The sequence below is a fragment of the Trachemys scripta genome, chromosome 16 (assembly GCF_013100865.1).
Source record: "Trachemys scripta elegans isolate TJP31775 chromosome 16, CAS_Tse_1.0, whole genome shotgun sequence".
NCBI lineage: Eukaryota > Metazoa > Chordata > Testudines > Emydidae > Trachemys > Trachemys scripta.
The window spans coordinates 894712-906972 of NC_048313.1; the positions used below are offsets into that span (position 1 = coordinate 894712).

The window sequence follows — 12261 nt, forward strand, 5'->3', positions numbered from 1 at the left end:
GGCATAAGCACTGTGCACACGAGCGCTTCTATCGGTGAGAGTTGCTCTCCCGCCAACATAGCTACCGCCACTCATTTAGGTGGCTTTATTATGTTGATGGGAGCTCTCTCCTATATGCATAGAGCGGCTACGTGAGTGATCTTACAGCAGCACGGCTGTGCCACTTTAAGCTTGCTAGTGTAGACGTGGCCTATGTCTCTCTAAGTGCTTAGAGCAACTTAAGCTGCTCAGACCCAGTTAAGGCACCTTAAATCACTTGAAGGGTCTGATCATGAGATGTCACATGCCCACAATTCCTATTGAAGTTAGTAAGAGCTGTGGCTGCTTGACACTTTTCAGGATAGGGTCCTTAAGGTGCCTCACCTCTCCTAGAGATTTCTCAGTGTCTTTTACTCTTTTTCTCCTTGCTCTATTTTCCCATCATACAATGGTAAGGTTTCTTTAAAGGCCTTATTCATGGTTTTACCCTGTAGTTGAGGAGCCTCTTGCAACCTCCAGTGTAGTATTAGCAGGGTTGAGCCCTTGGCAACCTGTTCCTATACAGTTTATTTCTGGAGACTGCCTTTCTGGTAGCCATTCCATCAGCTCAAAGAGTAGGGGAGAGCCAGTCCTTTTTGGTGGGTCCCCTTTATGCAGTGTTTCATAAGGACAGGGTCATTCTCAGGCCTCATCTCAAGTTCTTACAGATGTTTGAGTTCCATGTGTACCATTTGATTCATCTCCTAGTTTTCTTCCCCAAGCTTGACTCGACTTCTGGGGAGGCTAAACTTCACACCCGTGACAGGACAGAACATTCAGATACCCACCCCAATTGTTGTGGTCTTTGCAGTAACTCATTTCCTCTTCAAAATTATCTGAGTGGGTCTCCGGCTGTATATAAGGACACTTTATGAGTAGGGCTGTAAGAAAATCGTGGGCCACAATTTTTGTTGTGGAAACGGCAACAATCACAACTTTTTGGCAACACCCGTCACTGTAATTTGGCCCGGGTGTTTCTCCATCATGACAGACAGATGGCCAGGTCACACTTCAGTGAGAGGCATTGTGAGCTGGGGTGGTGGTGGCAAAGGAGGATGAGGCTGGGGACCCAGGCAGCTCAAGGGGAGGCTCTCTAGAGGGCTCACCATAGGCGGCGATTGTTTAGGGCTAGAGAGGGCTCAGCCCTCTGAAATTTGAGCCACCCCACTGCCAGTGTGCAAAGCTTGGTTTGGCAGGCAAAGCCCTGCCTCCAGCAGCACTGGGGCCAGGTTGGTGCTGAGATGCCTGGCTGCAGGAGAGTCCCTGGCGCCCAGTTGTGAGGTGAGTCCAGGTGAGGTGACTTTGGTGCAGTGGTGGTGAGCCTGTCCCTCCCCAGTGTTTTCAAGCAGAGCTGGGGCTGGTGGCAGGAGAGGGGGAGTGAGGGGAGCGAGACAGCGGGAGGAGAAGAAAGGGGAAACGGGGCTGTGGAGGAAGGAGCCAGATATAGGCACAGCTAGCCGCACCCACTGACATTACCATATAGCTCCCTGTGCTCCCAGTCCCCCACTCAACCTCCTGCCATAGCTAAACCCTAATCCACCCCTGCTTCAACCCATCCAGCCCCTTGGTACCGCATCCCCAAGCAAACGTCCCACCCACCCCCCATATAAACCCAAACCCCACAAAACATCACCCTGCCAAACCACTTCTCCAACCCCCCTTCCCTTCATGGCCCAATCCCCACCTCCAAACACTCTCCCACCATGGCTCACCATTTCCCCAGTCATGGGCAGGCCCCAGTGAATGGGCCCAGGCAGGGGCTGGAGCTTGTGCCTCCTGCAGGGTGTGGGGCTGGGGCAGGGAGCCCTGGAGGTGCACCCCCACACACACACAGCCTCTAGGACTCTCTGAGTTGGGGCTGGCTTTAGGGTGCCTATTCTTTCCACCCCCCCCCCCCCCCCCATGAATTGGAGGAATTGTGACAGGGAGGTGGGGGGGTATCCAGTCCTTGCTGGATGGTAAAAGACTTACTGCCAATTCAATTACTGTTAATGAAGAAATTGGTGATTTTGTATCTTTTTATAAAGCTATACCAGAAATGTTCTCTACTGTACTTGCATTCTGCTCTGTCCTAATATCAATCACAACCTACTTTAAAAACCTACTATTTAAATTAATACGCGATAATCAGAATTTGGCTTTTGGATGTCTCCGTTTAAGTAATTTCTCTCTCTCATGAGAGGATAAAGATTTTTTTTTTTAATAATTCTGTATTGAGAGAAATTTTCAGTGTATCCACCTTGCTGCTTAAAATGAATGAGACGTGTCTGCAGGCTGTTGCCTGTAACGTTCTTCTGCTCCAGCACAGTATGTGAAATTCTATTTTGTGGTTTACTGACTGCAACATTCAAAGCCTGTGCAAAAGAAGGGATTAGATAAGACAAGAAAAGTGCTGTTAAAGCCTACAGTATCTGTGTTCACATCAGACTGTGCTGGCATCATGACCGTTGAAGTGCTGGCCTGTAAAATGCTGAAAGCAACCGAATAAATCCACTCTAACTCATACTGTTTTATAGGCTTGGCATACATCTGTGAGGGCCTAAAGGAGCAACGGAAAGGGCTGATCACTCTGGTTTTGTGGAATAACCAGCTGACTCACACTGGCATGGCTTATATGGGGATGACACTGGTGAGTAGATTTCAGGGGGAGAAGATGAATGGCTTTTGAGTGAACCTCCTTTAGAGAGTAGTTTGAGGTCTAAACTGGGAGCCTATGGAGAGGATATAAACAGTCCAGTTATAGATGTGTGTTCTAGAGCTAGGCATAATTGTTCTGCAATAGCTCAGTCAAGCCATTGACAATGTAATGCTTGCAGAGTGGGTGGATGCAATGTTCTTGTGCAACGGCATGAAGTGCATTTCTATTGCATAGAAATGAAGAGAATTAATGGAGCATATTGGAGGGGTCAGGGCAAGCAGCCTTTCAGAGGAGAAGGACATCTGTCAGACCGGAGAGGCAGCATTTGCAAGGGATCAGGAATACAAGGAGGATGAAACACAGGACCAGTTACAGTAAAAGGCAGGAGGAGAGAGCACTATTTAGCTGCTATATGTCCTCTGCTATTCACCCCAACCCTCTTGGTACGTTCTCCTTAGTAGCAGCAGGCCTAATAATAATATATGGAGATATCCCATCTCCTAGAACTGGAAGGGACCCTGAAAAGTCATCCAGTCCAGCCCCCTGCCTTCACTAGCAGGACCAAGTACTGATTTTGCCCCAGATCCCTAAGTGGCCCCCTCAAGGATTGAACTCACAACCCTGGGTTTAGCAGGCCAATGCTCAAACCACTGAGCTATCCCTTCCCCCTAGCGCCTCCTGCTCTGAGCCCCACCTTTTCGCGTTCTCCTTTCCTGCCCGCCTGGGTTATCTTTCCTTATGTTTTCTCTCTGCTAGTAATTTCTCTCATTTTCCCTTCTCCTCTGCTTGTCCTTCCTGTCTTTCTGCCTCCTTCTCTCCTACCATCTCCCCTCACTCCTCTGCCACCCTTATAGACTCTCCTTCCTACCCACTCCTCACAGTGGAGGTCCAGTGCCCACCTCTGACGCAGGGAAGGCGAGAACTATGGCTGCCAGGCCTAGGCTGGGTCAGTAGCCATCGGCAGGTAGTTGTGGTGTGACTTGTAGACTTCCCGTGGCAGCACAAGCCTAGACAATACATGCTGGAAGGGCAGGCTCCAGCACTAATGCAGAGGATGTAGGTAGGGGAGGGAGTCAGCCTGTGACAGGCTGAAGGAATGGATTGGTTGCTGAGGCACATGTGCGCTCTGCCAGGCCAATGTCAGTTTCACCAGCTCAGTAACCAAAGGGCTCCTTTGCTCTGTGGGGATTAAAAAATAAAAAACCTGGACAAAACAGTAATGTCTGTAAAACTAGCAGCTCTGGAAATCAGTGGTATTCCGTAGGGCCTCCCTAAGAAATTCCCATTTTGAACTTGGAAGGGCCTAAGAGAGTCAGTTGGTAGGTGTTGATGTGGCTGAGGGTCATGACTTTTTTGCGCTGACATTCTATTGTAACGTACCTCTTTCACCTTCTTTTTCTGCTTGTGTCCACAGCCTCATACGCAGAGTTTGGAGACCCTGAACCTTGGTCACAATCCCATTGGGAATGAAGGTGTTCGTAATCTGAAGAATGGACTCATTGGAAACCGCTCTGTGCTCCGATTAGGCTTGGCTTCTACTAAACTAACATGCGAGGGTAAAACAGACTTTCCGTATCTTGAGGGATCGTTACTTTCAGGATTATCAATCATTGAAGCCCCCAACCCTTTTGTCATTATTGAGAAAGCAATTAACAATGACAATACAGGAATAATGTCACTCTTGGCTCTTGTGATATCCTAGGATCATAGAATCATAGAAGATTCAGGAGGTCATCTAGTCCAACCCTCTGCTCAAAGCAGGACCAACCCCAACTAAATCATCCCAGCCAGGGCTTTGTCAAGCCAGACTGTAAAAATCTCTAAGGATGGAGAATCCACCACCTCCCTGGTGTTTCCTAATATCTGATGTAGACTTCCCCCATTGCAACTTGAGACCATTGCTCCTTGTTCTGTCATCTGCCACCACTGAGAACAGACGAGCTCCATCCTCTTTCAAACCCCCTTCAGGTAATTGAAGACTGCTGTCAAATCACCCCCTCGCTCTTCTCTTCTGCAGACTAAATAAGCCCAGTTCCCTCAGCCTCTCCTCCTAAGTTATGTGCCCCAGTCCCCTAATAATTTTTGTTGCCCTCCGCTGGACTCTTTCCAATTTGTTCACATCCTTTCTGTAGTGGGGGCCCCAAAACTGGATGCAGTACTCCAGCTGTGGCCTCATCAGTGCTGAATAGAGGGGAATAATCACTTCCCTCGATCCGTTGGCAATGCTCCTACTAATGTAGCCCTAGCCTTCTTGGCAACAAGGGCACACTGTTGACTCGTATCCAGCTTCTCATCTACTGTAATCTCCAGGTCCTTTTCTACAGAACTGCCACTTAGCCAGTTGGTCCCCAGCCTGTAGCAGTGCATGGGATTTTTCCATCCTAAGTGCAGGACTCTGCATTTGTCCTTGTTGAACCTTCTCTGATTACTTTTGTCTCAATCCTCCAATTTGTCTAGGTCACTCTGGACCCTATCCCTACCCTCCAGCATATCTATCTCTCCCCATAGCTTAGTGTCAGCCGTGAACTTGCTGAGGGTGCAATCCATCCCATCATCCAGAACATTAATGTCTTTGTTTCCTTCCTCTCATCAGACACAGATCCATCAAAGTTAGGACAGACAATGTGGCCTGCATGAATCAATTGGCAAAGAGGGGCAAGATTGTGCCAAAACAATAAAGTTGTGGAATTGGTGCATAAAGCATCACATAAGGATCTCAGCAATGTATCTGCCCAGCATACAGAATACCACGGCCAACACACTCTGCAGGTGTTGCCCCAAGAATACACGTGGGAGTTTGATTCTCGGGTCCTACTTGGAATCTTTCAGACTTGAGGGGTTTCCAGAAGTAGACCTTTTTGCCACACCACAAACAAAAAATGCTACCTATTTTGTCCAACGTGTGTGTGTGGGGGGGAAGGCTGTTTAGGTTGCAATTCACTGGGGGACACGTTCCTCTTGCCTTGGATGGACACACTGTTGTAGTAGGAAGAGAGTCTGAGACATAAGCCCTTGTATCAAAGGCCTGGTATGAGGCAGGATCTGCTCACAGAATCTGGCAAGAACAGGGCTGATACTGCAGAATACACATTCCTAGGAAGTGCTAAGCACAGAGTACTTACACAAACACATCTCAATATCAAGTGGTACCAGAACGCCCCAATATCAAGTATGGTACAAAAACATTCCCTAAGGATAACAGGAACACACTGACCCATCCTAAAAGATAAGGTTAGGATAACTGTACGTAATAAAAATGTTTTGATCAAACCAATATGTTCAAGATAATAACTAGCAACATCAGGGAGCAGTGACTATGTCAGAGCCAGTATTAACTTTTTTGTATCAGGGTTTAAAAATGTATCTCAGAGGGAGTATCTTTGTCCAGCCAAGGGGGGAATGGAAAGTCCTGCCGTTCACTAAGCTGTGTCCATTGTCACAGGCATACATGTCTTAGTATCTTCATAAAGTCTGCCAAGTGCTATTACCGTGCTTTGTCGATAATAAACCTGACCTGGCACCTTCGTACTTTAACAAATCTTGTGGTCATTGGGCAGTTCATTCAAGTCTGCGCAGAGCTGGGGCAGCACACAGGAAGAACACACGCGCAGCCAAACATTTAGCCACAACTGTTTTATGTCTTCCCTCTGATGCCTCTCATTCTCAAGGTGATAAGATCAAGCAGAACAAGGCCAGAGTCATTCTGATAGCCCTGACGTGGTTGAGATAAGCGCTTTCCCTTACTGTTTCACTGTCTCTTAATTCCTCTCTCAGGATGTCGGACCCCTGACACATCCCAGCTTGGGCATTCTTTGCCTCAAGTCATGGTCCCTGAATGGTTCTTGGGGCTAGAGTCCTCTTGATCTGTGGAGGTACAACATGTGCTATTAAATACTAGAAACGTTTCCACCAGAACTTACCTCCAGAACTTGTCAAGATTTGGCCACTGGTATGAACTCCATAGTACTCCTTCTGAATCTGCCCCAGTTCCTCTCATTCTGGAGTACCTGTTGCAGCTTAAGAAATTGTCCCACAATTCCATCAAAGTTCACCTGGCTGCCCTAACAGCCTTTTATACTACTATTGAAGGTTACTCTTTGTTTGCTCACCCCACAGCCACGAGATTTATGAAAGGCGTAGGGAATCTACTCCCATAGGTAAAGGTTCCTACTTCTGTTTTGGACCTGAATTTGGTTCTCAAAAGCCTCACGAAGCCCCCGTTTGAACTAATGGCCATTGAATTCATCAAGAAAACAGCCTTCCTAGTGGCAATTCCTCAGCCCGCAAAGTCGGAGAGGTTGGGGTTTTAATGGCAGATCCCCCTTTCTCAACGATAAGGTGTCCTTATGGCCGCATCCCAGGTTTCTCCCTAAAGTGATTTTTGAATTTCACCTGAATCAGACCATATACCTGCCGGTTTTCTTCCCAAAACTGCATGCTTCCAACCAGAAGACTATTCTCGACACTGTAGATGTCAAGAGGGCGTTATCCCTCTGTCTGGATAGAACTAAACCATTCTGTAAATCCAATAGACTATTTGTTTTGATTGCAGACAAATCTAAGGGTTCCACCATTTCTACCTAGAGTCTCTCGGAATGTATTTCCAAGTGTTTCATAGCTTACTGCCAGGCTGTCGACATTCCATCCCCTACCAGCATTTTGGCCTACTCGACCAGATCACAATCTATATCTATAGCTCTCCTTAAAAATGTTCCCATTCCAGAAATCTGCAGAGCCGCTGCATGGTCTTCGGTACATACTTTCTTTAGACACTGTGCCTTGGTGGATGCCTCCAGGTCTGATGCTGCAGTTGGCCATGCAGATCTCTCGTCTGTGATGGACTCCATTCTGAAGCCCCCTCCTCCTACTGGGGATACTGCTTGGAAGTCACCAAGACTGGAGCACCCATAAGGACACTACTCGAAGAAGAAATGATTACTCACCCCGTACAGTAACTGTGGTTCTTTGAGATGTGTGTCCCTATGAGTGCCCCACTACCGGCCCTCTTTTTCTCTGCTTTGGAGTTTCTTCTGAGACATGGTGGTACAGAAGGAACTGAGAGGGAAGTTCACCCATACAGCATAACATAGCCTTGGTACAGGGCACGAGGATACCAGTGGGGCGTGTGCGGGCCAAACGGACACCGCTAAGGAAAATCTCTGATCAAGGGCACATGCACACCAAGAGTGGAGCACCCGTAGGGGGACACATCTCAAAGAACCACAGTTACTGCATAGGTGAGTAACCTCTTCTTAAAGTCTTAGAAGACACAGTCCCTTCCACAAAGAGCCTACAATCTATTTGCTTATGAAGCATCTAGATGTTTTGGAATCTATGTAATAACTTACTGGTATGTATGAATGAGTTTTCCAAACTGTACTTCAACGGGAATCTGAAAATTGTCGGTTGCTACGTTAGATTTATACAGTTTCTTTCATCTTAAAGGATCCCACTCTATATAAACCCTATATACAGGAAACACTTGAGTCCCCTCTGAAATGCAGGTACTTTTGGTTTAGAAAACATCTGCTTAACAATGCATAAAAGAACATCTGGGTTTATGACAGGAAGTGAAGAATACCATCTCCAAACTGTAGCAATTGGTGGACTGTAGGAAGGCAAAACGGCATTATAAAATTGAAATACAGCCAGAGCATCAGTGCTAACACCCTTACTTGGCAGAAAGTGCCTTGGGGTCTTTTATTTATGGGTGACCAGGATGTTGTATTTTCAATTCATTGAAAACAAATAGAGTTAATACGTAGATTTTTGTAGAGCAGATTGTTACAATAGCCAGAATCTGGACAAAATTCTGTAATGAGAAATGGGTCCCATCTCACTAGGTCTTGTCTGAAGTACACCAGTAAGAATCTTTCCTGGTTGTTTATGGGGAGCATGTTGTGAGCTGTTTTCTTTTTCTTTTCCATTGTCATGGTTCATCATCGGTGCTCTTTCTTCCCCTGCAGGTGCTGTGGCGGTAGCAGAATTCATTGCAGAGAGTCCAAGGCTCCTTCGACTAGACCTGCGGGAGAATGAGATTAAAACGGGGGGTCTGATGGCATTGTCCTTGGCGCTGAAGGTCAATCATTCTCTGCTCAGGTTGGACTTAGACAGGGAGCCGAAAAAGGAGTCTGTAAGTTGCACTACGTTTTTTGTGCATACGAACTTTGTGTGGTTCTAGACTGAATTACGTATCCGAGAATATTCATTCCCTCTCTCAAGCTACCCACCACAACCAAGCCCATTCCTATAAACAACCAAAGCAGGAACCTCCCAAACTCAGTGCTGGGTCTAGCAGAGATATAAACATCTGGGTGTCTTTTTTGATAGGCAGAGGTGCTCACCAGGGTCATCGTGCCTGGCTATCTCATCTGCCATAGCAACATGTTGAAGGTAGACCAGTCTTTTGTCACATTCATCAGGGGCTTGTTACTTTGAAACCTCCCATTAGAAAGCTCCCAATGTCATGTCACATAATATGTCATGGCATATTAATGGGGTCCTAACTAAGCTGTTTACAGCTCCTTTTGAGTCATTTGATGCCTTTCAGCGTAGGCTTCTAATATGCAGAGTCATTTTCCTAGTGGCATTGACTCTGCTCACACAGCAAATGAGCTTGCTGTAGACTCTGATGACTGCACATCTTCCAGTGGGTCATATCATGGTAATGGAGTTAATCCGTCAATGATTCTGACAGTGTTTTCCCATATCAGTGTACCTGTCCAGGTGATTCTCCTCTTCACAAGCTGTAAAAAGGTCCTTTGGATTCTTATCTACTCAGACAATCCACCAAGCTTTTTCTCACTTAATGCTAACTCTGTAGTTTCTGCTCTCTGTGGAAGCCATGTATCTAAATGGCTGCGAGACTCTCTCTCACTGTAAGGTCATATTGAGGCTCATTGTGTATGGCAAAAGTCTGCTTCAGCAGACTTGATCTGTTCCCATCCAGGAGATTTTCAAGGCAGCCACAGGGGAATTTGTTGAATGCATTCAACAAACACCATTGTTTTGGTTCATAGACTCTAAGGGACCATTGTGATCTCCTGTATAGTGCAGGCCATAGAACATGATTAGGCCTCTAGATAGGAATCAGAATGTGATCTGTTAGAATTTTTCTGAGCTAGGGGCATCCAGTCTCTGATCTCTTGCTATTTTTTACTCCGTTTTTGGAATACCTTTATGATCTTCTTTCCAATTTCTTAGCGAAGTCTCAGTATAACTATATCCTTCAAAACCTCGATGTATACCTTTTAAAAATGTTAATTTTGGCTATTTTAAGATGCGTTAACCTTGCCTATGCTTCCTACAGTGTGGTGTTTGTCAATGTATCTTTAGAAAAATGATAGTTACTGGTAATAATTGTTCTCTAAAGATGCCCACCCATCATTCCATAGCGTTGAGTCAGTCCTTTCTATACCTATGGGAGTGATTTGACCTATTATTTTTTAGTATTTGCATTGCGATGGCACTCAAATCAGACCCCAAATCGGGATGAGTGGGGGTCCTCCCATTGCACTGGGTCTTGAACAAAGTGAGAGACAATCCCTGCCTCAGTGTTACAATTGAAAAAGGAGTCGTCCTCGGAGAACAGCAATTACAAATACGTCATTTTCTCATTCCATCCTGTATCAAGGCAGGAAAACAAAACAGGCTATTTATTGTAGTCACTTAATGAGAAAGCTTTACTACCTTTTAAAGCCAGAACCTATTGCCTTTGCTAACAAAGTCTCCTCGCTTTTAATCAATTACATTCAAGTACAGTAGATGGACAGGTTATTCTTATAACTGCAATAGATGTTTGCTGAAGTGTACTAGTTGGTTACCCACCCAAGTGGAGTTAAAGGTTTATCGCTGTTCCCATATTCTCTGCGTAAGCAATTGGATAGCCCGTAACATTGGTGCAGAAACCAATTTCTGCACCAAGATTGAGTCGTGCCGAGAGAGCTGTAAATATGCTATATGCTGTACCTCAGACTATCTGCAGTTTCAGCAGTGTTTCTCTCCCTCTTGCAGGTGAAGAGTTTTATTGAAACACAGAAAGCTCTTTTAGCTGAAATCCAAAATGGTTGCAAGCGCAACTTTATTCTGGCCAAAGAGAAAGAGGAGAAAGAACAGAAACTTCAGCAATCTGCCTCTATGCCAGAGATCACCATCACCGAGCCGATTGAGGAGGGACCTGTGGAAAACAGCCAAGGCGATGGCACAGCAGCAACACCTGAAGGAGATGAAGTGGGGGAGATGTTGGTGTCCAAAGAGAACAGGCATACAGACAAGGCAATAAACAGTGACAAAGATGGGGTGACATATTCAGACTCTGACACAGATGATGAGGTAGACACTGGGTTAGAGATTAAAGATCTCAGTAAATCACAGAAACAAAATGATTCTGTTCATGTAGATAATGTGCCCCAGACATTTCTTTCTCCTGAAAAGACAAGGGATGCACTTAGCTCAGAGGACAGAACTGCCCCTTCAAACATGGCTGAAGAAACAAAGTGTGAGCCCAAAGGAGGGGGAAGCATAGGGACTATACCAGGGGCTCCGGCACATGCTAACTCTCAAGGAAATGAGAGGAGAATTTCTGTTACCAGTCCTGGGCGAGGCCATAAAATCTTTGTAGTGACACGAGTGGAAAATCTACCAGAGAAAACAGCAGAAAACTCTACCCGGCTGAAGGAGAATATCAGTGACCTGCAAGGCAATGCAGTGAAACAGTCTAAACTGATAGCTCAAACTCTACCTACGAAGACTGACTTTTTGGACTTGCAGGCAAATGGGACTGTTTCCACGTTGGCAGCCAACTTGGAAAATGCACCATCGGCAGGAACCCCTGGATCAGTTTCAGAAAAGATGAACTCTGGGCCGTGCGAGAATACAGTCCATGAAACTCCACTTCCTAATGGGCTAAAGACAGAATTTGTTCATGCGCTACCAGATACGTCCTCAGGTTGTGATGGGAAAATGGGGAGCTGTGCTGTCGAGCATGGTAAGACTGCTTTACGTTATTCTCGAATTTATTCTCTGTTGTGCTGAACTTGAATCTTCAAAACAAAGTGATTTCTGATCCCTGTTTCCTCAGCTCAGATTCTTGATAGCCAATAAAAAACATTCCAAAAGTCTGTCTCTTGGAACTAGTGCAGGATTGTTCCCTATTCTATTTTCCGCCCTGTTTTAGCGAGTCTAATTCTGAATATTCCAAGCTTCTTCCACCACTATTCTGTGAACTTATTCCAGTCGGATAGGTCTCATGGTCAAAAGGTTTTTCCCAATTCAGCCTGAATTGCCTCCTGTTACTCCTAGCTATACTTGTTTAATTTATTTTTAAGGCAACTATGATCATCTAGTCTGACCTCCTGCATAACACAGATCAGAGATTCCCGCAGGAAATTATTTTTCCCTTCTATATGAGTGAACGCTATCAGTCCTAATAGCTTGAGGCTCTAGTTCTAGAGCATTTCTTTTACATGGACGTTGTATTTTGTGAACTAGGTCAGTGGCTTTCAACCATTAACACAGCATGATTCCATGTCTACAAGAAAAAAAGTGTTGGGATCCCCTCACATCTACCCCAAAGAGAAAAGTGAGTGTTCTCATCCCCCCTTGAC

At 45.7% G+C, this 12261-nt stretch overlaps 1 protein-coding gene across 1 annotated transcript in view; it reads left to right on the plus strand.

Moving 5' to 3' along the window:
• PPP1R37 (protein phosphatase 1 regulatory subunit 37) overlaps nt 1–12261 on the plus strand; it is a 146512-nt gene that overhangs the window by 114214 nt on the left and 20037 nt on the right. Inside the window, exons 8-11 of the mRNA XM_034793160.1 lie at nt 2535–2647; nt 4071–4212; nt 8623–8789; nt 10670–11642. Coding sequence (XP_034649051.1) covers nt 2535–2647; nt 4071–4212; nt 8623–8789; nt 10670–11642 — 1395 coding nt within the window. The remainder of the gene's footprint in view (nt 1–2534; nt 2648–4070; nt 4213–8622; nt 8790–10669; nt 11643–12261) is intronic.